The sequence below is a fragment of the Patagioenas fasciata genome, chromosome 15, assembly GCF_037038585.1.
Source record: "Patagioenas fasciata isolate bPatFas1 chromosome 15, bPatFas1.hap1, whole genome shotgun sequence".
Lineage (NCBI taxonomy): Eukaryota > Metazoa > Chordata > Aves > Columbiformes > Columbidae > Patagioenas > Patagioenas fasciata.
This window is the reverse complement of record NC_092534.1, coordinates 5,249,493-5,276,340: the sequence shown is the minus strand read 5'-3', so window position 1 is coordinate 5,276,340 and position 26,848 is coordinate 5,249,493. Positions and strand designations below refer to the sequence as shown.

At 37.9% G+C, this 26,848-nt stretch overlaps 1 protein-coding gene across 21 annotated transcripts in view; it reads right to left on the bottom strand.

Annotated features, from left to right (window-relative positions):
* RBFOX1 (RNA binding fox-1 homolog 1) overlaps window positions 1–26,848 on the bottom strand; it is a 1,107,892-nt gene that overhangs the window by 870,397 nt on the left and 210,647 nt on the right. Inside the window, exon 1 of one of the 21 annotated variants that reach the window (XM_065850592.2) lies at window positions 20,338–20,413. The exons of 19 other annotated variants lie outside the window; for them this stretch is intronic. In XM_065850592.2, coding sequence (XP_065706664.2) covers window positions 20,338–20,376 — 39 coding nt within the window. In that variant the 5' untranslated portion in view covers window positions 20,377–20,413. Of the gene's footprint in view, window positions 1–20,337; window positions 20,414–26,848 lie in introns of those variants that run through there. One more of the 21 variants, XM_065850594.2, reaches the window with a different exon arrangement.

Below are 26,848 nucleotides of genomic sequence, written 5' to 3'. Positions count from 1 at the left end.
AGGTCAGCAGAATCATTAGCCCCTAAAAATGCATCACCATCACTCCTCCTTGGCAGCGCGGCTTTCACACACCATCAGGCTCCTAAACAGGAGGTCAAACATTATGATGAACTTAACCCAATAACTCCATTAACAATGAACTGTGGCTCGGAGCTCCAAGGAAGTCAATGTCTCTGCAAACTTTCAGGAGCTTAATGAATTTCAGTCACCTCCCCATGCCCTCACCCCCTCTGTCCCCAGGGCTGCCCTGCAATCTGGTAACACTGACCGGAAAAACACCGGTGCCCACGGGAACGCTCCGTTACCTTTTGTTTCCTTGAGCTTTGCAACGTAATGAACAAGAGATGTCTGTGCTGAGGAAAGACAAGCTCTGAAAAGACGTCACAGCAATGACGGACTCCAAACGTCCCTGGGCCGGAGGGCAGGAAGGCCACATGACAACAGCGGCACCTGCCGCTGCCGGGACCCACGGCCCTACGTCCTTTGCCTGGTCAGCCCACCGGCAGCACCCTCCAAAGTACATTGCAGTGAAGTTCCAGAAGGACAGGGAACTGCTGGAGAGAGTCCAGTGCAGGGCAACAAAAATGCTGAAGGGAGTGGAGCATCTCCTGTGTGAGGAAAGGCTGAGGGAGCCGGGGCTCTGGAGTTTGGAGACTGAGAGGTGACCTCATTAATGTTTACGAATATACAAAGGGGAAGTGTCAGGAGGATGGAGCCAGGCTCTTCTTGGTGACAACCAATGGTAGGACAAGGGCAATAGGTACAAACTGGAACACAGGAGGTTCCACTGAAATAGGAGAAGAAACTTCTTCTCAGTGAGGGTGGCAGAGCCTGGCCCAGGCTGCCCAGGGAGGCTGTGGAGTCTCCTTCTGTGCAGACATTCAAACCCGCCTGGACACCTTCCTGTGGAACCTCAGCTGGGTGTTCCTGCTCTGGCAGGGGCATTGGACTGGATGAGCTTTCCAGGTCTCTTCCAATTCCTAACATTCTGTGAGTCTGTGACTGCAACATCCTTACTGAGAACACCAGCTGCACCATCAGGAGTTAAATGCTTTGAGTGGAGTGTTTGAAAGGTGTTGGTCACTGTGAGGGACAACAGCAGGAGACAGCACAAAGTACTTGGTGACACTCTCAAGTGACAGAAATGAGGATGGCTGTAGCCAGTTCAGCTTTGCTGATTTCCACTGGCTGAAGAACTGGCCTAACACGTATATAAGTGCCCGTATTCCAGGGGGATGTGTTGCCTCCTACATAATTTATACAGTTGTGCTTCAAGGCTGTGAGGCATAGAAATGAAGACAAAGTTCTTTGTCAGTGCTCACATGTATTCTGATTAAAAAGGAAGCCTGTGAAGTCAGCCGAGGTTTTCTAAAGTCTGGACACTCATTCCCACCTTTCACAGGGGTGAGTCCGAGTGTCCCCTGTGTGCCAACCATTCCTGCAGTGCTTGGGGGAAGCAAGGGCCCTGCCTTTGTGCTCATGAAGAGTTTCAATCAGAAAAGCAGCAACCCTTCCATCAATGTCAATGACTAAATAAGTTTGACTATATGCTGATGTTCTTCAAATTGTTTCTACTAGCAATAGTTCTGGATGGTTTGTTTGGAGGAAATTAATGATGATACACCAAGGTCATTGTACCTTTGCTGTACTGAACAGATGTTAACATATTAGTGCCACCTTCCTGTGCTGCACCAAGCCAGAGCTAATCCTGGTTGTCACTGTAGAGGCGAGGCAAAACGAGGCAAACCAAAAAGCCCAGTCTAATAAACTCAGGTCTAAAATGCAAACACTTAAAGAGCTACTGCACTTTCAAAAACCATTACATCCTCATCAAAACACAACACTCATTTAAAAAAAAAAAATCAACCCAAAAGTAACAGAACAATAAGAAACTAAATCTTTCCTCCTCTCAGCAGTATAGACCATTTTCAATGCCATTTGTAGCTGCCTGTTTATGCCTGACATTCACAGCTTGAGTATGTATCTCTAGTTCATGTTGCCCTGTTACACCGAGGTATAAATAACCTAGTATATTTTCCCATCTTTCTTCTGGGAGGATTCTGAGCTGGTTGTGGTTATCCACAGCTCTGCTAAACTGATATGAGATTATTGTGGTCAACTCAGTGTAGGAATAAGATACAGACACTTCCAAGGAGCAGAGTTAGTAGAGAAGGCAGAAGTTTGCTGACTGGGAGGGAGAATGACTGGCATAAGTTGACATACAAAGGTAACATTTCAACCCATAAATCCCTTTGGTTTCGGTCTTTAAACCAAATTTTATTTCCTCCTCTGTACACCTCATGTCATACCACAGCAGTCCCAGACTGTTGAGGTCCTAGATCTAAGAGTCCCATTTTCATTGAAATAGTGCAGGAGTTGTCAGGGTATTGTTAGGAGGGTAACTCTTCCTGTCTAATCCACTGTAGCCTGGTCTTGGTGATCTTTGGGATATGCTACAAAAGAAAAGTTCTTTCGTCAGGCTGTTCTGGGCAAGAGGACAGCGATTCATTCAAGTAGGAACCCAGTGTGCCCAACTCTGGCTCTCTAGAGGGCAACTGAATTTTACAACTGACATTAGGAACTACTTCTGTGCATGGCCTAAAGACATGAATGCTAAACTGAAATAAACACTTCTTTCTTTATAATTTCACAGCTACAACACATTTGACAGTGCATTAAAAAAAAAGGCTGGAGATAAATCAGTATGATGAAAGCATTAAGGTACTTCACCAAGATAAAGCCCTTTACTTCACAAGGAAGTTTCAGATTTTTTGTCAGTATTGGTTAGATTTGACTACTTAAGTACTTTCTTTCAACTAATTTTAATTTACTTGGGGGATATTAGTAGAAAGTTAATTACCTGAAAGTCATCAGTACTTTCAGAGTTAACTACAGAGAATAAGTGCCATGTATCATGAAATTCAGAATTTAGAATTATATTTTAAAATCTCTAACCTCTGACAAAGAGACAGTCACTGTAGCTGGGAAATGGACAGCAATTCTTCCACATTCTGGCCCCAAACAGGGGACTTAACATCAGCACAGCTTGAAAGTCCATTTAAACTGTGACAAGGCTGTGAAAAGCTCTTAGTACAAGCATTTCCTAAGAGCAACTCTCATCTATTTCTAAGTTACAGCTGTTGTTTATTCACTACTGATAGGCATACAAAAGGAGATATATCACTCAGTGTCTCAAAACTATATGTAAAGCTATTTAAAATGATTTACTCTGATTTCTTATCATTAGTAGGTCTATACTTGTCTCTTGCCTATATGTTTAATATGGGCAAGCTTTCTTTTCTGTCAACTATGACAGTCAATGGATTTGAAATTTCACCCATAAATGACCTGTCAGCACAGTTATTCTGTCAGTGGTGGTATAAGAAGTAACTTCAGAGCCTCCTGGCACTTCTGACCAACAAAACAGAGCTATTAGAATTCTTAAAATTTATGAATAATAAAGGACTCTTAATACTTGGACTGAAAGATCACAGGAAGAGATGCTTAGAATTTAATAGGGCAATAAGAAAAGAATTGCAATGAATTACGTAAAATACTTTGAATATGGACACTACTGAAAACCTTCATTAAGAACCAGAAGCTGTCAATAAGCAACACCAATTCTTCTCCTCATAAGATGATCCTCTGACTTTAAAGATATGGCTAAAAAGCAGGATATATAATATTCTGTACATTTCAGAATTTATATCTAAACAATGTAATAAAATCCAGTAGCAAGTGGTGTCCCTCAATGGTCCTGCAGAAATGGTTTTGTCTTTTGGAATCCTCTCTGTGTATAAAAGAAATTAAAAAATAAATCAGTTTTTCTTCAAGTTCTCTGCTCTAGGATTTACATATGGTGAATTGTTAAAAAATTAGGAAATGCATGTGGAAGCTTCTAAATTACAATGTACCTCTTTTAAACCCTCTGATCAGAACCTCCAGTCCTTTACAGTAGATCTGTTGAAAAAGCCTTGTTGAAAAGCCCTTGCAGACTGGAAAAGCAGTGTTCAACTGCCTTCAGTTCTGTCTTAGCAAGAGAATCATGGAATAGCATCTTCAGATAATAACATTCACATTTTGACCAAAAGAAAAAAAAAGTACTCGTACCAAAGGTGACCTCCTTGCATCTTGCAGTTTCCATTTCTGTTTTTTGCAAAGTGTCTGTATTCCTGTACAAACAACATTGTAGCAGACAAATGAAAACTCCTCACGTTTGTTTAAGTCAACTCTGCTTAACCTGTATGCTGGTCTCAGTCCAACATGACTCTTTGAAAGCAGGTGAAAGCTCTCCTGCCTGCAGGTGAACCTTGAGTCAGCTCCTTGTATCTGTTTAGACCAAGGGACTAAAAAAAATTATAGGTGTTCATCAGGTCAAGATGATAACCCAAGGGATCCAGGACCCCACAGGAGGACACAAGCACACACTGATGTGGAGAGCACGGCATGCTCTGGGCCTTGGAAAGATACACTGTGTGTAACTTGTGCATACATATACTGTCAACTCAATTTTTTCCTCTGATTTTTATTTAATTATAAGGAAGGTGACTGGTTTAAACAATGACCAAGTTATCAGGTGGTGTTTCAGGAGTAAAGAAAACATTAAAACAAAACCTGTATCAAAGCAAGCAAGGCTGAGGTCACCAGACTAAAGGAAGTAGTTTATAAAATGCTGGTAATGTTTAGCACAAGACTTGGCATCGCAGGCAATCTCTACTTTAGCTGTTACTAAGAAACAAACTATACAAGAGTTCTGTTTTTCACTTTTGTTCTTCTGAATAATCATCATCATTATTCCACAGTCGAACAAAACGAGGCTGTCACCAGTCATTTGATTTCACTGATTTGAGGCTCTTTGTTGTCCCTGTGGTGCTGTGGATACCCATTTCCGTTATTTACTCAGGCACCCCCGTATCCCACAAAGTCAGGCCCAGGCAGACGAATGCCTCACTAAAATGGGGGCAGCACAGGAGCAGAGCGGCTGCTGGGACTGGTCCTTCTCTAACAGCAAAGTGATATTACCTGGTAGAGGTAAATTGTAGCTCAAATATTAATCTGAATCTCCTTGCCAAGGCTGAGGGAAGTTCAGACAACCTGGCAAATCTAGAAATCTAAGGAAATGGTAAACTGCTCTCAAGATTTAGTTCTGTGGGTTGGCATGAAGGGCAGGGAGTTGCATGGAATTAGTTCTCTCTGGAAATCCTACAGCATTAAACAGTACTCTGAGATTTTTGTCTGAGTGTATTTGTGTTACTGACAGCCTTCTTACACCACGCTTGCTTTAAAATTACTTGTCTCTATATACCAGTGTTCGCATCAGTCCATATTGTTAATTTTTTATTTCTCAATCAAGAATTCATGGAGGTTAGTGTGACATTGCTGCAAATATCCTCACAGCCTAGCAATGTAAATAATGGATACGACTCCAGAAATACCAACCAGCCTCGTATTGTTTTGGGAAACTTAAATCATGGCTGTCTGAACTCACCTCCTAGCAAACACATGGGCTTCTCTCTGCACTGCAGTAAATCCCTCGTCTTTCAAGAAAATTAAATCTGTCATTGCAACGACTGTAGTTTTGGTAAGTGCACACAGATATTTAACTGTGACAGAGCTCACAAAGATGCACTGAATACAACTATTTTTTTCTCTTGAAAAAAATTGAAATTACAACACATTTTCAGAATCTCTAGTGAATTTTAACACATAGTTAATGCATTTCATACCACATCTCAGTAAGCTACGTATCCTCCTTTTGCATTTCTTCTTATTTCTGTCATTTAGTTAGAAGGTCTATAATGAAGAGCTATAACTGAGGACCTATCTGTTCCTCCTATTTTCCATTTAACCTCAATTATTCTAGCCTCTCGTTTCCTTTGTCACTGAAAAGTATTTTTTCAGTATTACCAACACAACATATTTGCTAGATTTCCGCTAATTAATTTTCTATGAATCTTTCAGCCTGAAAACCCACCACATTTCTGCATGAAAAATGAATTCTTTTTTCTCCATTTCCTTACAAATTTACATTCTGAGCTCATCTGTGCCACATATTCTTTATGGATAATGAGCAAGGCATCTTCACTTAGCTGTCACAGTGGAAGTGAAATGTTTACAGTGTGTGCTTTGGAGACTCTGGCAGCTTAGATTCTAAGGATACTTTCTTATTCATGACAATAAGCATTGCCCTAAATTTTTCTTACACATGGACAGAAAAAGAGAGATTTGAAAAATCCTCGGACTTTGTGTATTCCTGGTAATGCTGTTTTAAGAAATGCTAGTTTAGATACATCATGTCGATGACGTGTTTCATGAGATGTGACAAAGGCTGTTAGCAACTTTAATGTCTTGCAGAACTTCTTGGGAAACTGCAAATATCGCTTAATTAACGGAGAGATGAATATATTCATTATGAAGCTTATGAGAAAAATACCTATCATATAACTTTAAAACTTATTCTTCCACCATATTTGCTCTGTAACATTTCTGGGATACACTACTGACGTAAAGAAACCTCAGGCATGAGTGTCCTGCCAGTTTTGAGCGCGAGACTTCACTAATTAATGAGAAATATTTCTCTTTAATTACCTCTTGGAGGTCATTCTTCAGCAAAGTACATCAGAATATATCTGTTGTAAAGATTATTGTAAGATTTAATTTATGTGCACATGTCCAGCACAGGTCACACATGGGCTTTATTGAACTATCTTCTATCCTTTGTTCTTAGAAAACCTCATATAGTTTGAATAAATCTTTGAAATGCGACCAAAGGAATCTCACACAAGATCGTCTTTCATTGAAGTCATACCGTATGATTCACGTAGATAGAGCTCGAAGGTTACTGCTGTCAAGATTTGAGCTTGTGCTATCAAGTGCCACATTCTTCTCACCAGAAAGGAGAACAGCACCTGCAAACAGCCCTCTGCGATCTTCCCTTCATAAGCTGAGCTCTTCAATTAACCTGAGCATACTCAAACCTATGGGGATTGTTTTCTGTAATCAATCAACTTTCCAAGTGTAATTATGAACATATTCTTTAATTAAATGGATTAGATCCTTTGGACACATTCTAAAGAACAGTCAGTTATTGAATGTTGACAATTCAAGTATTTGCAGTGCCTTTTTATTTTGATTCAGAAAAATGTGGATTGATTCTCAAAGGTCTCTCGGATTTATTTTGCTCCTGTAATAATGTCATTATGTAAACACAGTTGGAACTCCTGATTTCCTATAAACAGAAATTTGCAGATATACACATTCCTCTCTAAAATGAGTCAGAATTTTTCTCCCCTATAGTTACTATTTCTAAATGAATTTTAAATATATATTTTTAAACTAAATTTTCAGTATATTATTACTCCAAAGTGACCATCGGGAGTAATCACATCTGGTAGAATGTGGCAACTTTTGTCATTGTTGGTATTCTGGTACAGTGACTTTTTTTTACATTTCAATAGTTCTATTCCTTATATTCTTTCCCCTAGAAAACTATACCAGGAAGAATATATTTTTGGTGCATAAAATGCTGGCACAGTGAGTGAAATAGCAAAACAAAGCCTTCCAAGATGTATATCAAAATCCCAATCTAAAGCGAAGCTGTTATCAGACAAGTAACTATCAATTAAACTGTGATTCAGTAGCATCTTTAGTATTTGCTCCTTCTCAATAGTAAATGAAAACATTCAAAACTCTCTCGCCAATGACATAGCCCCACAGACTTTTTAAATTTTCAGATTAACTCGTCACAAGTGACTCTCGTGTGTGAACTGGTAATTCTGCATCACAAACTCTGAATTCCGGTATTCTCTCCAATATAATTGATTTTGTTCTTTGACACATTGTATAGTGAATGGAAAAGTGCTTTCAGAATAACACCAGAGGGCCAGAGAAAGAAGAGAAGTTCTCTGTTCTGTGGCAACCTCCTAGATTCTGGAGGTTAAATACCACCCAGCTAAACAGCAGCAAAGGAAAAAAGCAAGGGTTTTGTGTGCGCAATAGAAAATGGTACATAATATTTCTTTTTGTAAACCTAATGTGCCTCTGTCTGTTGTTGGACACAATCTAGACTAACTATAGCAACAGTCAGAAGACAAATTATTACAACAGATTCTTGCACAATAACGTTAGATCATCAGAAGAACTGCTAAGGACCCTGACAAAAACAAAGCAAGCAACTACCAGGAGATCCAGTAAAGCCAGAAAGGTTATACAAGCCAAACAATTAATATCTTTAGCCTTAGCTTTTGAAGTCTGTGTTCTCTATTTGCAAATAATAGACATGTAAATAACTTGAATCAAATGTGAATAAGCCAAATAGTCCATTTTTCCACTCAAGTAAATCGAAAATTAAAAGGAAAAAAGCATACGTTCCAATTGTAAGTTCAATTTTGAGTGCTTGATTCAGAGTCAAACCAATGCAGCAAAGTTAGTAGCCTTCTGCATTTTATTTAAGATCCTTATATTTTACTCCTGAAATTTCACTTATCTCCTCTGAGGCTTTGAGACTCCAGACATTACCACTATCCAGGAAAACTCAGTGCTGCTGGTGCACAAGAAACCACCATAATGAGCCACAAACATGAGAAATCCAACAGAACACCCAAGAGAAAGTGAAAACAAAACTTAGGCTTTAATTTACATTTAAAACAAGAGAAAAAAAAGTAATTACCCTCCCACACCCACATCCCTAGCAAATTAGAGTACAAGCAGCAAGGCATCCTCTGCTTTCTAGTGACTGAGAACTGTCTATAGAAAACTGCGGGATAAATAACTTCGACAAGAACCTGATTCAACGTGAATTCTGTCTACCATTTAGAGCATTATACAAATTCCAGATTTTTATTTTTTAAAAAAATCATACCCCACTCTACCTGGCAGAAGATTTGAAAGACATATTTTCTAAAAGGTATTTCCTGATTATTTTCTACTCCTGTGTATGCTGTGTATGCTATATTGTCATAGAAACACTTCACATTTTTTTTTCCAATGATTGTTTGTCTGTGCAAAGAGAACTCAAAATAATTTAAAAATTTTCCTCAATTCCTCCACTGTAAAGGATACCAGGACAGTCTGACCAGTATAAAACATGTATTATTGATTTTTCCGGTGTTCTGAATTGTGAAGAGACATATTTAATTTCTTCTTTCAAGGAGGGGATCATTGATAGCTATCATCATGTTGTCAGAAAGGGAGGTAGTTTTGTTGTCTTTATATTATTCTCCTGTACTCACATTTAACATGCTACTTGTTATTCTGGAAAACGTCTAAGACATCTAATAATACAGGAATGAGAAAACCAGAAAACTGTCATCATTACCAAAATAATTATGTCTATACAAATGATGCTAACAGAGATAATTCCAAATGCTCATAGAAGTAAAGTCATTATTTTGGAAGAATAAGGTGACATAAAAAGAAGACTGATTATCAGAAAACTTCCTTATTGTAGTTGCAACTTTAACATTTTGGACATAGGTTTTGATTACCGGAGCAAATCCATCAATTACATATCAATTTGTCTTAAAAAAATCCTGCTGGAATCCAATCCTGGACTTTATTAACATCATCTAAAGCAAAACTACAGAATGTCCAAGTCCCACCTTGCTCCACCCCTAAAACAACTCAAATATCTCCACTCTGTGTGTGTTATATATTTTCCCCTCTTAAATGCAGCTTATTTCATGAAACTGATTTAGAGAATAGTCAGGTAGAAGATAATCCCAGTGTTGCTGAGGAGCAAGAGGAGACCCAGTGACCCGGAGGCCAAAATTACTTAAACCACATGCCACCATCAGAATCAGTTCTGAAACCACAGTCACCTTCTAGCATCATTCTATACTGGAATAACCGTGATTGTGTGATAAGGGAAATCAGCTACAGCAATTCAGGACAGTAACAAAACTAAGAAATGAAGTTACACACTTCCTTGAACAACTTACAGATCTAAAGAATTAAACTAAATGGTTTTTTTTCTCCCATCAGCCTTGGTTTAGCTCTCCTCTTAATGCTGTCAAATTATCTTCTTTTCGTCTGTGGAGTTTACACCATTTTCAACAGTTGCACTTGCATATCAATGAGTTGTCACACAGCTATTATAATTATTTCACGGAGATTGTTGTGCTATCTCCCACATGCTTCTCTGATCTCCTACATGTCTCCTGACTTTGCAAGGAGAGGCTGCCCAGAACTTTTATGAAAGTGTGAGCGCAGCAGCAGCAAACTGAGAACAGAAAGAGGGATTACACAAACCCATTTTACACTGGTCTTTCTAAAACCAGAATCTGTTTGCCCCTCATCCTATGTATTCTGTGGTTTGCTATTGCCTACCTGTCCTCGAAAGCACGGCTGCAGCCCTTGGCTCTCCTGGTCTTGTTCTTGCAGAATTGGCAGCCCAGAGTATCTAAGTTAACCGGCACACGCACTCTGAAAACTGTAGTTCAGCAACACCTTTATCTTAAGTAGTAGTAATAGTATCTATCAGTCAGACAACTGAAGCCACTAATGGCTTCAGCAGTCAAATTTCAGTTTTCTCCCATGCTCATTAGAGATGTAATTTTGGAAAATTAATTTCCTTTCATGCATTTGCTTTCCACAAACTGGCTAGAAAGTAGGGAAATCATATCCTTCAAGAGTTGCTGGTGGCCTGTCACTTAGGTTGTTTTGGTCAGGATTGCCTGTGTCAGTATTGTTCTAATTTTTCTATTATTTACCTATAACCTAGTGGTGACCCCACAAAAAAATATTTGGGACATCAATATGGAAAATGAGCTCCACCATCCTCACTGAACTATCTCTGGCAGTCTTTGCAAGTAATGGTGAACAACACTTAGTATATAGCATGTGTGGATTTGTAATTCCAGAAGAATAAGAAATAGCATAACATCAAAATATATATGTTTACAAGAACTCTGTTATCTGAAACAGCTGAATGGAAGGGTCACTTTCAAGCAGAAGTAAATAACATTCTGTTTGGGGGAATCGCTGTAGGTGAAGGAGAAAGAAAAGAACTATTTGGGGGAAATTGGTTAGACAGAAGGTGTTTCAAACTATAATGAAAAATTAATTAGAAAAAGAACAAGCCAAAGGACAAACATCTGTGACAGAAGGATGTGGAGAGATAAACAAATCCTATGTATGACAATTAATTTCAGTTAAGACCAGAATCCTGCTGGGCTACATTTGGAGGAATTTGTAAACACCTAGGGGGGAAAGGAAATTTACACTGATTTCAGTGAGAATGGTGAAGCACCAACAACTAAAAGACTAGAAAACTAAACAAAACACACCGAAAATATAAAATTTCAACAAAACGACACAAACTGTGGATAACAAATAATAATAATAATAAAGGGAAACTACAGAGATGAACACACCAAGAGTTGTTCAGCAGCCATGAGGTAAGAGGACACAAACAAATCCACGCTGTTCCTGCAATTAGGTTTCCAAAGTACCACAGATGAAGGAGAGAAAAGTCCAAATAACGTAATTCTAGCAAGGCAAAGAGAGAGAAGCATTCATACAGTTCAAATTCCCCTAATATGCACCTGGTGGTGTTTAGATTTTGCTTAGCAACAAGACAGGATGCTCACCTAGATGGACTGTAGCCTGCAGATACGCTGTGTGCAAATACACTATTGCAAATAGTAATCAATGCAAAACACTGTTGCGATTTCAGCTGTTGGGTTAATGTGTTTAATTCACATCATAAAGGTAATTAAATAATTTTTAATGCATATATTGGCCAATGAACATTGCAGAGAAAAGCAGCAGCAAGTTGTAGGGAAACACCGCGATCTTGCTAATTGAGTTATTCAAACAAATCTCTCAATATGTTTTGGGATTAATTCTTCAGCTGAGTTGAAGTTTGTTTGTGAGCAGTCCCAGTTAAATATACAAATCAATTATATAACTCTGCCTCATCATAAAATAAGTGTTATTATTAGCCCTATATGGATAATCAAAGTTAAAATTCTCTTTCTGTACATATTCTGAAATATTCGTTGAAAACCTGCTGCCAGCATGCTCACTGAGTACCAGTAAACTCATCTGCCAGAGTATTTGTGGAAAGCAAACACAAAGCAGGTGCAAATGAACTCTGATCAAATTTGTTCAAAACGTCAAATAAATACTAATGCTAGAAGATTGGGAAAACGTATTTTTCATATTTGGATAACTGTAATTGCAATTTCTCTCCAGTCAAACCAGAAAAATTAAGAAAAAAAAGAAAAAAACATGGCAGCAGACTATAGCAAAGTAACTATTGTTAAAGGAAGAGAAAGAATAGGGTTCTAGTGGTAGCGTAACTAGAATTAAAAATGTTACTATGATGCCAAAATTCCAAACAAAGAAATATAGAGCAAGTTATTATTATAAAACTTTATAAGCACAACTAATTACTAATAAAATTAAGTTAATAATAGGATTCAACCATAATTTAAGTACTAAACTTAGTAACCGAACCCCAGCTCTCAGAACTGACCTTGTTCTGAGCAGAAATAAACAGGTTTTCTGGGTAAAGCAGATAATACTGTAGTCTGGATTTCCAGCACCGTGCAGCAGCTGCTAGCAGTTAAACTGCTACCATGTATTCCCAAATTTTCTAGGGGTTTCATTGTATATGTAAAATTATACACAGCTTTGGGTTAAAGCTCACTGTCGTTTCAATTGCATTCCTATTTGACAAATGTGGTTATTTGCTAACACCATCACAAAACCCAAAATGAATTAGGTTAAACATAAAGGAATAAAAAACAGGGACTACAACTGGTCAAGAATGTTTGGTTTGGAGCTAGGAGAGACACCATGAGGAAGAAAAGCCACTACATGTTTAATAAAGTGGCTGCTTTACCTTGGAACACTTCCAGAAGGATCAGTGGCCCTATTTAAGGAACATAGCTAGCTCCTGGTTGCCAGCTTATCAAATGACAAAAGAAGCAGAAGAATTAAGGGTAGAATAGTGAAATTATTTCCAGATGAGTACCTGTTGTTGAGAAAGAGAATACTAAGAACAAAACATTATTCTCCATGAACAAATTACCAGTATCTTCCTTATGGATTCTATGTATTTGATGAACAAATGATTTGACTTTAAATGGCAGTTTAAACATCCTCCAGTACTAAAATATCTTTTTCTGACCTGGGTCCTGTTTTTTGACTATCGTATTTGACTGAAAATATGTTTCAACCAGACTTTCAGCTGGATTCATAGCAGTCCAATGGCCATTTCCAAGGAACTCGCAGATGTACACAGAGGAACTGCCTTGTCAGAGGTAGCATCTTCAGCATGTTCTCTGAACTCGTTGAGTCTTTAAGGTGTGTGGTTAACCCAGATGCACCACCCCATGTCAGAGGTGCAACAGGCGCTTGGACAGAAAATTACTTAACGGAGTGAACAAAAACGTTGCTAGGTAGTTAAAATCAATGAGAAGCTTTCACAATAAGTTAATAGAATTATTAGTGTCTTCACAGGATTTTGTGATGGGCAACACGAGAACTTCCAGTCAGGTCAGTATACAACACTTTTTTGGTACAGAACACATCACCCTGTTTTTTGGGGAAAGAAAGAGGCAAAGGGGTCTTTGCTGAACACAGTGAATATCTTTCCTCTGTAGTAGATGTATACCGCTATCCGCTAAAGCTGGAAACTATGGAAAAAAAAACCAAACCTGCTGATGCTGACAAATTTCCAGATTAAATGAATTCTTTCTTTAGTAATTGGGAGGATTTTGCTAAATGGTAACTTTCAGAAAACATCTATTGAACTTTTGCAATCCATTTTATTTTTCTTTTAGTCAGTAGTTAAAGCTGAAGGGATTTTGAGAGCAGAGTAGTAAAATTTAGCTAGACCTTCCTTATTAAAAGAAGGAATATCTCCAATAATTAGCTGTTCCCCTAAATGCTTTTTGGCTCTCATTACAAACAAAGTGCTATGCTAATATACCTTGTGTTGCAAATGTCTTACAATTCCTGCTAATCAAATTAAACTCAATTCTAAGCAAATAAACCCTCCATGCAGTTAATGGAAAACAAGGAACAGCGCTACTTTGTCTGAGAATGGGTCATTACCACCAGTTCCTAATTACTAGTACCTTAATCCATAATGTAAAGCAAAGTCTTATATAGGCTCTTAAGAATTAAAGCTGTAGCAAGATCAAAGATTTGATGTGGCCTTGAATTTTTTTTATATGTACATTTGAATATCTATAAAGAAAAGCAACAAAGAGAAAAAGAACAAACCTGCAAAATACAAAGACTCATTCACTTACACATCCTTTGAAATGTAAAATAATAATTTATGCAGTGTATGAGACTGCAGAGAAAGACCAATTTTGACTCAGGACACATTCTGAAACCAATTTTAATTTGCGTCCTCCTCTGCCCTCTTGACAGAGAATGTTTCACACCTACCGGTTAATGAAGGATTATTACTTTCCTCTAGAGTAAGTTGCAAATACAACCAAGGTTAAAGCAAAGGACACTCATTCTGAATTAGTTTATATGATGCCATCAAACATGAACACAGGTGATTGATGACATATTGCTATTACTGCACCAAGCATTTATCAATACTACACTATGAATTATTTTCTGTATCAGTTCTCTTATTGTCATGTGATGGCATATTTTATTGAATTTATTTAACTGAAAAATGCATAGAGAAAAGCACTGGAAGCATCAGAAGGCAAAATTAATCACAGTAACCAAATTACAAAATACAGGATCTGGTATTACTCGCCAGTCATAGTTCTGCTGTTCTGAATGACTTCATAACAGTTGCATTTTTTTTTTCTCCGGGATTTCAGAAACAACCTGCAAGAATGGGTATTGCAATTACTGCAGCCCGTACTGCAGGCTCTTTTGCAAGCCAAAATGTTGGACTGTACCTTAACCAAACCCTACGGAGCTGACTAATTAAAATGCTATTATGACTAAAAAGACTATTTCACCAAATGAAAAATGTTTCATTTTTTTCTGGAAATATTTTGCATATATTTATTTTCCAGGAGAATCATTACCCAAAGCTTTGAAACCTTCACTAAGGTAAATTTCAATTATTTATCAGCAGTCCTAGCCAACTGCTGAGGTCGCAGTTGACTGGAAGTCAATGATCGTCCCCCTGTACTCGACGCTGGTGAGGCCGCACCTTGAATCCTGTGCTCAGTTTGGGGCCACTCGCTACAGGAAAGACTTTGAGGTGTTGGAGCGAGTTCAGAGAAGGGCAATGAAGCTGGTGAGGGGCCTGGAGCACAAATCTTATGGGGAGCAGCTGAGGGACCTGGGGCTGTTCAGCCTGGGGAACAGGAAGCTGAGGGGAGACCATATCACTCTCTACAACTACCTGAGAGGAGGCTGGAGCATGGAGGCTGTTGGACTCTTCTTCCAAGTAGCAAATGATAGGACATGAGGAAATGGCCTCGATTTGTGTCAGGTTCAGACTGGATATTAGGAGAAATTTCTCCATGGAAGGGGCTGTGAAGCACTGGAACAGGCTGCTCAGGGAAGAGGTTAAGTCACCATCCCTAGAGGTGTTTGAAAGGCGTACAGATGAGGTTCTTAGGGACATGGTTTAGTGCCAGAGTTAGGTTATGGTTGAACTCAATGATATTGAGGGTCTCTTCCAACCAAAATGATTCTATTAATATTTTATGTTCTAACTAGCTTTCGATATAAAGAATTTATATTAAATTCTATCCAGTGTAATTGTAAAGCTTTATGATGTTACATTTGCAAAATTGCTGAATGTTGTCGTTAGATTCACACTGTCTCTTCTCATTCTCATTATTACTAATACAATATCTGTCTGCCTTCCCCCATCCCCTGACACCATATATTCTGTAAAAGCTAAGCTCTTATTTCTTCAGCTTTGTAGTTGTCCTCTCCCTGAAGGACACGCAAGCACGGAGTGGGAATTAAGGCCATTTGAAAGAAAATTAGTTCCTATTTGGATATCTACAGCACTGTGGAGAAGGCAGGCTCTAGAGAATCCCATCTCTCACACTGATCTTGTCCTGGGCCTCATGAAACAAAAATTATTGTTGTGAATACACAAACAGCAGTCAATAAACAGCAGCTCCGTCTCCACCTACTCCACCCTCTCATCCACTTTTGGTCAGCTTTACAGCAGAAAGACAGAAGTAAACAATATAACTAGTCATGGAAAAGTTTTCTACTCAGGACTAGTACAGTTGGCAGTTGAGCCATGTGCAAGCACAGCTGTCCCTCCCTTCAGTCCCCCTCACTGTGTGAATTCAATGAAAGGGTGTTTCTTTATTGACAGGTACCATCGTATTGACTGGGTGCTTTTTTCAGTCTCACTAAATTCACATACTTTTGAGCAGAAGTCTATAAAAGAGAAATAAACAGAAATTTACGAGATCAGAGAATAAGGATTCTGTACTTAACATGAAAGGATCTTACTTTTTTCTACTATTGCTAGTGATTCTTTGAAAATAGTTTCAAAACTGTTAAACTGTTTGCCAGAGTGCTGCTGATCTAGGCTTATCATAAGGCCCCAGACAGCAAACACTGTGGAAAAAGAACAACTTCATCACTGACAAGGGTTTTGAAGTTAAATAAAGCATATTGTTATTTTTGGTCAGACCTTCAAACAAGATTAGACTTGTGTGTCAAGCTCTTCTGGAAACACTGGAATTGATAGGAAGCTGGCAAGAGGGGTCAAGGACAGCAAGAAGAACTTTTTCAAATACGTGGCAGATAAAACTAATATCAGAGGCAATGTAGGCCCACTGATGAATGAGGTTGTAATTCTAAGGAGGCCTTGGCTATCCTAGCTCCAGCAGGCCGATTGGACTAGATGATCTTTTGAGGTCCCTTCCAATCCCAAACATACTGTGATACTGTGAAGACAGAGACAACCCTAATGTCACATCAAATGCTCTCATGCCGTCCAAATTCTTCAAAAACTACCGAACAAAAAAGGAGAATTTCAATATATTCTTGCAGCACTTCTCTAAATTTTTCTGATATTAGTACTTGTTATCATCTCCTTATGCTTTAGAAATTTAATCACAGTTCATCTTTTCAATTTCTCTTTTTTTTTTTTTTTGGTCTATCAATTTGTAAAAGGTTTTAATTTCTACTCTAGAGAGTTAAGGTATTAAAATATTCCAAAGATCAATTTATTAAAAAAAAGGAGAACTTTTATTTCCCAAGGTATCAGTGAGATATAATATGGAAAGGTCGTTTCTTCAGAATCACCAGACCAGTCAGTTCTGCTCTCTTTTAAAATTTTCTTTATGTGTCTCTCTGGAGTATTTGACTATAAAATGTATTACAATGAACAGCATTAAAAGTAATCAATTTCTAACAAGTTTTGATAGAAGCATCTTTAAAAAGTTTGTGAATCAATACTGTTTCTGATAAATGTATTGCTACACCTGGAGATAATTTCTCCTCAGATACAGAACTTTAGGCTTCTCATATTAGCTAAAGGTACCATCCATTTTAAATTCACTGAAGAATTTTTATTTTTATCCAGATTTTATATGTTTTCTAATACTACTTTGTTCCAAAGCAATTATTTGCATTTCTGGAATTTTTGTCCCTCAGTCAACAAGAGTCACTCTCTCTGGCCCTTGTGGTTTAGTTTCTGCATAAAGCCACTGTTGGGAGTATGGAGAGAAAACCCGCACTCTCATCAAAACCAGACAGGGATTCTATAAGGAGTAGAATGCTTTTCATTTCAACTGGCCATTTCTCTGTAGACAAAACTCACTTTCTCTCATTCCTCAATCGAGTTTTTTTAATAACAAAAATACTGAGCACCTTATCTCGCCAAATTGCAATTAAAAATATTATGCAAATAATTTCCAATCTACTTGTAAAATGCCTTCTATCCAGCATCAAAACAGGTTTAACTTTCACCTTCTTTAGTTACTTAAAGCTTGTAGTAGGTTTATAGATATTCTTGGTAAAAGAGACTGAACTGAAATTCCAATCTGTAAATAAATAAAGACCATGGGGTTTTTTTCTGAATCGTCTTCAAAATCAAAGACAAACCTCAATGGGCAACTCAAGGCAATTCACATGATCCAAAACTCTCCAAAAAGCTTGTTTGAGGTTGCTTCAGTAGCAACTGCAAATATCTTTAGTTCTAGTTTTAAACAAGTGCATGTTAGCTACATATAATCTGCTAGCTGTGTTTTAGATTAAGTGGAAAACCATCCAAAGAAAGCAATCAAAAACTTTTAAACAGACTCTTAATTTTAAATATAATTCGGATCCTTCAAATAAATACAAAATCCCCCTCTTCCTTTCCGCAAAAAAAAACCACCACCAGAATTTACAAAATAATAAGCTACATAGGTAATAGTTATATTTGTGCCTAATTATTAATATTAGATCAGGATAGCAGTTTTCACAAACCAAAAAATAATACTGACAGAAAATAATTTCACTGGGAAACATTACAAAAGCATATTATTTCTAGAGCAGGAACAATGGTTTTTCCTGCCTAAACCTTGTATTCTTAGCACGAAAAAGACTTCAGGAAAAATAGAATAATATACCATACTCCTCTAGGAGAATCACTGTCATTACTGAAATCCTCTCTTTGTGTGTTTTAATCTAGGACTCTCACCTTTTTTTTTTTTTTTTTAAAGCATCAAACTATACAAATGAAACCACTTCCTAATCTTATAATATATAAACTACCACCATTTGCTGATATATCAATACTGATTTTTTTTTTACCTCTCTTAATTTTTGGAAGTTGAAATACTTCATGTTTCATGTCTCAAAGTATTTATTTTCTGTTCCTGCAAGTTACATTGGACTTAAAGGCAAAGCCTGAACCATCCAGTGCTCCAACCTGCCTCTGTTTCTTTGCACTACTTTATCACTGGAGGGTAACTTTGCTACCAAAATTCCACTGACTACAATGTGTACTGTTGTGTTTAATTCCATATTCCTGCTTTCCAAACAATACAACTTTCCATGCTACTTCCCATCAGAAATGCCAGAGTATTACAAAAAGCAGTTTTGTTGAACAATTTTGGGTTCGGCTTTACAGGTTTGTTGAGTACTGCATGTATCCATATTTGACAAGGGGAACCAAGAAATTACACTCAATAAGAACTTGACTCCAAATTATCTGTGTTTACTCCATCTGCTGGGTAACAAATGTTTACAGAAGAGCAGCAGAACTAGAACGTTAAATTTTTATCTACCTTTATAGGCAAGGAGATGCATACGGTCACTGATGCCTTTAGATCTCTGTGAAAAATACAGTTGCTTTCAGTTTATCTGCTGTCAGTCCAAAGCCTTAACTTTCTTCTGGATAACTTCAAATTGTGCCAGCTGCACTATCTCCTATTCCCAACAGCATTAATAAATAACATCTGTATGATTTTAATTACTTCCCTTGAAACTGACTGAAATCACTGTAACAGAGATAATTTCACTGAATTATTTATATGCAAACAAACAGAATTTCAACACATCACCTTTTCCTCTTTCCAGACTTCTATATGAATGACTCTCCAACTCCTGCAGAGTTTCATTCCCCTGGGGAGGATTCCTGGCCTACAAATTGTTTGACTTAAATCCCGTAGTTTTACCTGAAGACCGAGTGATTTCCATAAACGGCCCTGAACTCTCACAGTTCATTCCCAAACATGATATAATTGAGCTCAGACATTTTAACCCACAGGAGAAAGCTCATCTTGTTTCTCAGATATCTAAGAGAGAAGTGAAGTGAGAATTACAGGCTGATTTCTGTCAGTTACTTCCGAGTGAGCACCAGCCAGTGCTGGAATGTAGTTTGAATTCAATTCAATTTTCTAATACAAACAAATAGTGATATAATTCCCAGACCCATGTTATTAAGTCATTGCTAATTACATACAATTAATCAATGATACAATCTTATTAATATATTAAGAAAAGGAGACACATTGCAAATACTGGGCTGATGTGCAACTGACAGTGTAAAGGAGACATATTAATTTTGTGTGAACAATATGATAACACAAGCTTGATTTTCAAACTCGCTCTTGCTTTTGATGGCAACAGACAATTATAAACAGTGCTGTTTGCTTGCAGGTAATTCCAAAACCAAAAGGGGTCAAATCATTAAACTAACAGTAGCAACTACAAATGGTGTTTTCAGAGAAGACTGTACTTGCAGAAATTGTCAGAAAATAACATTTTTTCCCTTGTAATCTCATCAGAATAGAAGTATCACTATTCTCCGTCACTCCTTCTAAAATACAAAGACACTTTACATCTAAATAAATAACAGTTAGATCTGCAAACTCATCAAGGAAACCCTAGAAAAACCAGAACTCCTTTTTTCATATCTTAGCACCTTAAACAAACCTTGAGTTGTCTGCTAGGCAATTCCACATGGACTTTCATCTTTGCTGTCACTGTTTTACCATTAAAGTGTCCTGTTGTAAAGCACTGGGGACTTCAGAGATTTAAGCCAATATAAAAATCTCTGCAGTATGAAGTAATTTTATGTCACCACTCTGGTTATTTCAGAATTGGCTGCAAATAAGAGCCTGAGGATGATTTAATGTGTCCTCGACCCATCATGGCCATGGTTAAACAAAGTAAACACATCAGTCTTTAGTAGTTATTTATAACTGGAAGAAAAGCACAAAACAGCCATGATAAACACCATGCTGGAAAATATTCTGAAGGGAAACAACTAAAAGTATCTGAAAATGTCTTTCTTCACATATTGGTGTATTCCATTTTTTAGTAAAATAAAATCCCGGTGACCATCCACAGGAAGAGTTATTAGAACCAAAATCCAAGTTTCCAACTAAGATCCCAAGACACCACTGCTGAGGTGGAAATTTAGGAATTCAGATCTGATTACACACCAGCAGCTGGTACTTCTACTACATTTTTTATACAGAATAACCAGCCTTCAGAGTTCACAGAAAAGACTCACTGCTTTAGGATGGAAAAACACAGATACTGATAACTCATTAGTGATAATTTGGCCCCTGCAGTGGCAACTGTACCAGCAACGCAAGCTCTACAGCACTGATCCCATTCTCTTGTAAATCTGCTCCAGGAGATGATATTTACCTTGCTGTCTAAACCAAATTATTTCAGCAGACATCGGTTCTTGACCCCTGTACTGGGGACTTCATCTTGAGTCTCAACTGAGGACTGACTGTCAGTGAGATGTGTAACCCCAGGATACGGATATTCAAGAAGGCTGCCCTCTGTCCTGCATCAATAAACTGTTTGTTTGCAATGAGGCCAAACTCAAAGACCTGTTTACATAACTGTAAGGAGGAAATGATTCAGGAGAAGCCACCCAAACACAGGACTAGGTGGCAGGTTGATAAACCAGGTGTTTCATATGCTTTTCACTGATCAATGTTTGCAACATGAATAGAAAAAATCTGAGATAAATGAAAATGGTATACACGTGCCCTCATCCACCATGCTAGGAACTGCTTGAAGAATGATATAATCTCACAACAAAGGACTATGAGATGTCACTGTAACCTGAAGGACACAAGTCCAATTAAGTCTTCTTGTTAGAATACAGAACTGGAAATTTCAGTGTAGAGGCTTGTGGTTGCTATACAATATTGCAATGGCACTTACAGATTTCGATAGCAGGAAAACACAGCTCGTTAGTAAGATAGTTTCCCTGGGAGAACACAGGAAGTGATCTTCTGAAGCAAAATCACCTCTTCATGAATTCTTAGTCTCAGGATTTGTTTAAGGAAGAAATTAGTGGTGGTCCGGATTTGGCCAAACTGACAACTCACATTCTCATCTACTAGGTATTCATATAATCGAAAATTGTACCCAGGCAGAGTCATGCATTGCAATGTCTGTAAATCTAGTAAACCTAAAAAACCAACAAAAACACTCTATTGAGCTGGAAAGAGACAATATGGGTAATGTTGTGGAGTTCCATTTTTCTCTTGGATGTCACTGTTACCTTTAATTTAGAGAACAGGACAACTCCATTTTTATTAATGTAGTCCTTGCATACTACACCTTAGCACTGGCTATGGTGGGAGTTCTGGAAGAACTCTACTTTGTGGAAGCAACAGACAAAATTGCCTTCTGAGCAATACTGTCACATACTTAGAACTGCAAGGCTTAGGATGAAAAAGTCATGATAAGCTGAAAAAAATGATTATTCCCAGGCATGAAAAATAAACTATGGAAAACAATTTTCCTAAATTCTGCCTGTGGTTCTGTTGTAATTTTCTGGCTGTGAGAGGTGTTTGGAAACCAGTACTGCTGCTCCTGTGTTAGATTTAAGATTGCTGTACTCAACCTGAGGAGAGAGCGTCTTATTTCAGTATTAATGAAGCAGACTGTAATATTGGAAATCATGCCTATGGCAGCACAGCATTTATTTGAAGTTTAACATGCATCTCTTTTATTATCTACACTGGGCAGTCTCAAATAATAAATAAAAACTAACAATTTTCCACAGTAAACATGTTCCTTCCATAATGCCAGCTTTCTTATTTCCTCTATGGTCCCCTTTCTTAACTATATAATATTTTTGGGGGCAGAATATGTTTGTTATTTTCATCAGTGAGAGATGAGAGATGTCAGCATAGAACTGAGCTTTTGCTACACAATCCTGTTATCGTTTAAAAAAGCAGTTGTAGATCTTTTTCAATAAAGCTATTGACTGGGATTCAAACATGAACACTGGATTTAGGCACAGCAGCTTAACTGACTTTGAAAAAGAGATGAGCATCTATTCCATTGAGGCTCTTCTGATATCAAGAAAAAAAAAAAAAGAAAACAATTATTTTAAATTTAAGAATTCTCAGAACCACCTGAACTCTATAGGCTGTTGTCTCTGTATTGATTTTCTGCAATATCACATTGAATTGCAAAGGAGATATGTGATTTAATTGCAATTTTGTTTCATATGAACTTCTAACATGAGCTACATACCAACCTTTATAATTTTTTCTCTCCCTTTTTTAAGCTTATATTTTTATTTGACTTTTCTTCTCACGCCCTCATTTTATCTGTCCTCCCTTTCTCGTAGTCCAAGGCTTACAGGGTCACAACAGTGACTCCCATATTCAATGAGACACTGAGAGCAAGTATCACACAGTGCAATCGATCCCTGATGGGCAGGGGGATATTTCCATCTAAATGAGCAGACTGAGCTTTGTGGTTCCCATTAAAGTTAATGGGGGTTATATAGCTCAGTCCTGGTGCATCATAACAAATACTTGCCCCCTCAGCTAATCCATTGCAATCTTTCAGTTTCGATAGAAGAAAAAATATTTTCAGAGGAAAAAAAAAAAGGGTCACAATTCAGAAGCAACATCCATAGCTGTTCCATGTTTCTAACTTTCAAAAGTGTTAAAGCAGCACATTTCACCACTTTCCACTTCATCTGCAAAAGTGTTCAAGCTAGTGAGAGTTCTATGAGAGCCATTAAAAACCTGTCAGAGAAGTGCTGGTCATGGCAAAAACATTTTTCAGAAGCTGTCCATTTCCCCAAATATCCATCAGTGCTACCAGGCACAACAAGGGATTCCTCATTTAGAACATGTCAATTCTTATTATTAATGTAATGATGAAAACACCTGCTAAGTGTATGTGTCTGGCAAAGTGAGGCTCAGTCACAGAAATGAGAGGCGAATGCCACTCAGATCAGTGAGCAAAGAAGAGCTGGAAACATTTTTTTACACTTACCTCAAGACAAACAGCCTGTCTTTATCCTAAGCTGGGGCTTGTAAATGTAGGTTACAGAGAATGTAGCAAGGTATAAATGATGGCAGATAACATGAATCTAATGTATTAGATTAACTGCTTGTAAAATTACACGTTTGGAGAGATTAGGTCCTTAGCCATCTGTTTTGTTTCCGAGCTCCAGATATAATGTGTATGAGAAGTGCTACAGAGTTCATGTTGTGCTGCAGAGGGTGGTTGCTGTCAAAAGTGCAACTGCAGCTCTTACGGATGTACCAAACGAGTCCATTTGGCTACTGTTTGCAGGAGTACTATGGCCACGTGGAATTCAGGTCAGCCAAATGGCCAACACAATCCCCAGAGACACGCGCAAGTTTCTAGAAAGGTCTCTGAGCCTCCACAAACCTCAGGAGTTTGTACCTAGACTGCGGCTGCCAGACACAGATAGCACTGCAAGCTGTGCTCTGCTTTTAACTGCAGAGAGAGAACAAAGGTATCCTATACCTCACTGTTGCACATAGAGATAAACTGTCACAATTAAAATGGTTGCTGCTGCCACTCTTTCATATATATATATATATATACACATATACATATATATAAATAAACATTATACCTGTAACATTATACCTGTGGGATTATGTGAGCTACCAAGATGACATAATTTGTGAAAGGTCTTACTGCATTTCAAAGGCAGAGTTTGGAAAAGAATTTCAGATTTCTGTTTTGGATCAAGACAAATCATACTCAGTAAAAAAGGTTACCATTAAGGAAACTGTTCAATGACTCCTCTCTTTATCCCTATGTCTGTGATGCAAGTTAAGAAATATTTTGAGGCAGAATAAACTACTGTACACAACAGTTAATCCAGCTGGCAATATGCTGACCGACAGGAAAGTTGCACACTACAAACCAAGATTCCTCTCAAAGCAATTGCTGTAACGACACCTCCACTAGCACCAGGAAGCTCTGCATTCTGATCCTGACACCACAAGGCACTTAAATACCTCCTTAACTTTAAGCTCATGGCATTAACTGTAATGAGCATTCTTCTATTCTTAATCACATACTTGGATTCATTGCTAGAGCGGGCATGAAGAAATAATAGGCCATATCTTCAGTTTGTGTAAATTGCTGTGACTTAATTGAAATGAATAGAGTTGTGTCAATTTGCACCAGCTGATACCAGATCCCAGGGGTTCCAAATCTTGCAAAGTGGAAGTCGGCTCCAGTGCAGCTGCTCCTGCAGAGCTGTCATGCCCAAACTATCAAACTCCTCTCTGCCTTTCCACCAAGCAGGAGTTAAGGACCATATATCTCTCTTTTGAGACACTGAGAAGGATAACTCCAGTGTCTTAGCCAACACACTTGTTCTCTCCCTAAAAGATTCTATTATGAAGGCCATGTGTGAGTTATTACCGAGAGCACTTCGGCTGTCATCTTTCACTGCAGAGCCACTGCAGAGCTCGTAAAGTGTAACTTACTGTTTTGCTGGGTGCCTTATAGGCTTTTGCATGTGACATTTCAAATAGAAAACAGATTTTGCTTTTAAATAGACTTAGATTATTAAAATATCATCTTTCTTTTTTCTCTTGTTGGCTAATTCAACAGTCTCTCCAACAGGATCGATGTCAGTGCAGAAGACAGTTTGGCACATATGGTTCCTGTCCATCCTACCTACACACTACCCTGTACTTCTGGAAGATGCTGAAGTTTTACAAACTTAGGTGTTACAAATACTCTTTTGCAAACATCCTCACGAGGTGAAAAACAAAAACGGCAAACTGTTTTTTGGACCATGCCATAGGACGAAAGTTTACAAAAAGCATATGAAGAACAAGAATTATATCTGACCAAAACCTTATTAAAGAAGAGCAGTTTTTAGCTTTCTCTGTTCTTAGTGTTCTGTTTTCAGGCACTCGTTCAAGTAAAGATTCCAAACATTGTTTCCCCTAATATTAAAATTTGATAAATCTATTTCCAGGAGAATAAATTCACAAATAAGAATGTTTCCATTCGGTAAAGGACCATCTCATACCAACAGAACACATCAATAGAAAACCATGGTACTTCGGTAGGATTTCATTTAATAATGACAAGTGCTGGTACACAACAATGCATTTTGGTGATAGAGATGGGATGCACTGAGGGTCTCCTACCAAGGCTCTGTTATTCAGTCTGGAGTTCTACCTTACATTTGCTCTTGATGGAAAAATTAGATCTCACCTATACTGAATGTTGCAATTAAAATAACTGTGCTCTGAAATACGCACAAGTAAATGTTATTAAAAAAAAAAAAGTTAATATTGAACCATGAAAACTTTATTCATAATTCATTGCTGGATCATTTGTATCAAACAATCACATCTGACAGCAGCCTGGAGTAAGTTTAGTAGATTTTCCCCTTTTTTTCAGATAAAAGCTTTCATTTAGATATAGATTGTACAACAATATGTATTTTTATGGGATTATGTACATTTCCAAAGTTTTTGGTTTTTAACTATAATAAATGTCACTACATAAACATTTTACTTAAATACAGATGTTTGGGTTTGGGGAAGAAAAAGCTTAGAGCAAACAATTTCAAATATTTCTGGTCCTTTCACACAATCCTAAACATTGAGCAAGAATCTGCAAAAACCTTCAGCAATCCTGCTTACATATATCATCCTGTGCCAAAAGAACACCAAAATGCTGTTCCATTCTAATTTTTCAAACAAAAAGTAGCCCCAGTGAATATTTTTTTAGGTAATAACTAGATTTATAATGCCTACAGGAACCATGGGGATGGTTTGCAAACGGTTTGTTCTGATACTATCAATTGAGAATGTAACAGTGCTGAGAGAGGTGACTCTATCCAAGCTTATAAGCTGGAAGAGGCACTTCCAGACTATGTTGATCTGAACTAAGCAGGATTTGGGATCTGCTGGCACCTTCTCTCAAGAGAGTCCTTGTACACAGCAACATTTTCTGACTCCTGGTAAGTGGCTACTCACCGAAACCAGAGCAAGGATCTTCTGTGAATGCCCAGCAGTGGCCATGTTCCAGGACAGGACCTGCTGCTTTCCCCAAAATAACATCCTCCCAGAGAGAGGCAAGAGCAACTAGTGATCTGTGTTCCGATTCCCACATGATCGTTACCTGAAGCATAGCGGACACATATTTCCTTACAGAGGGC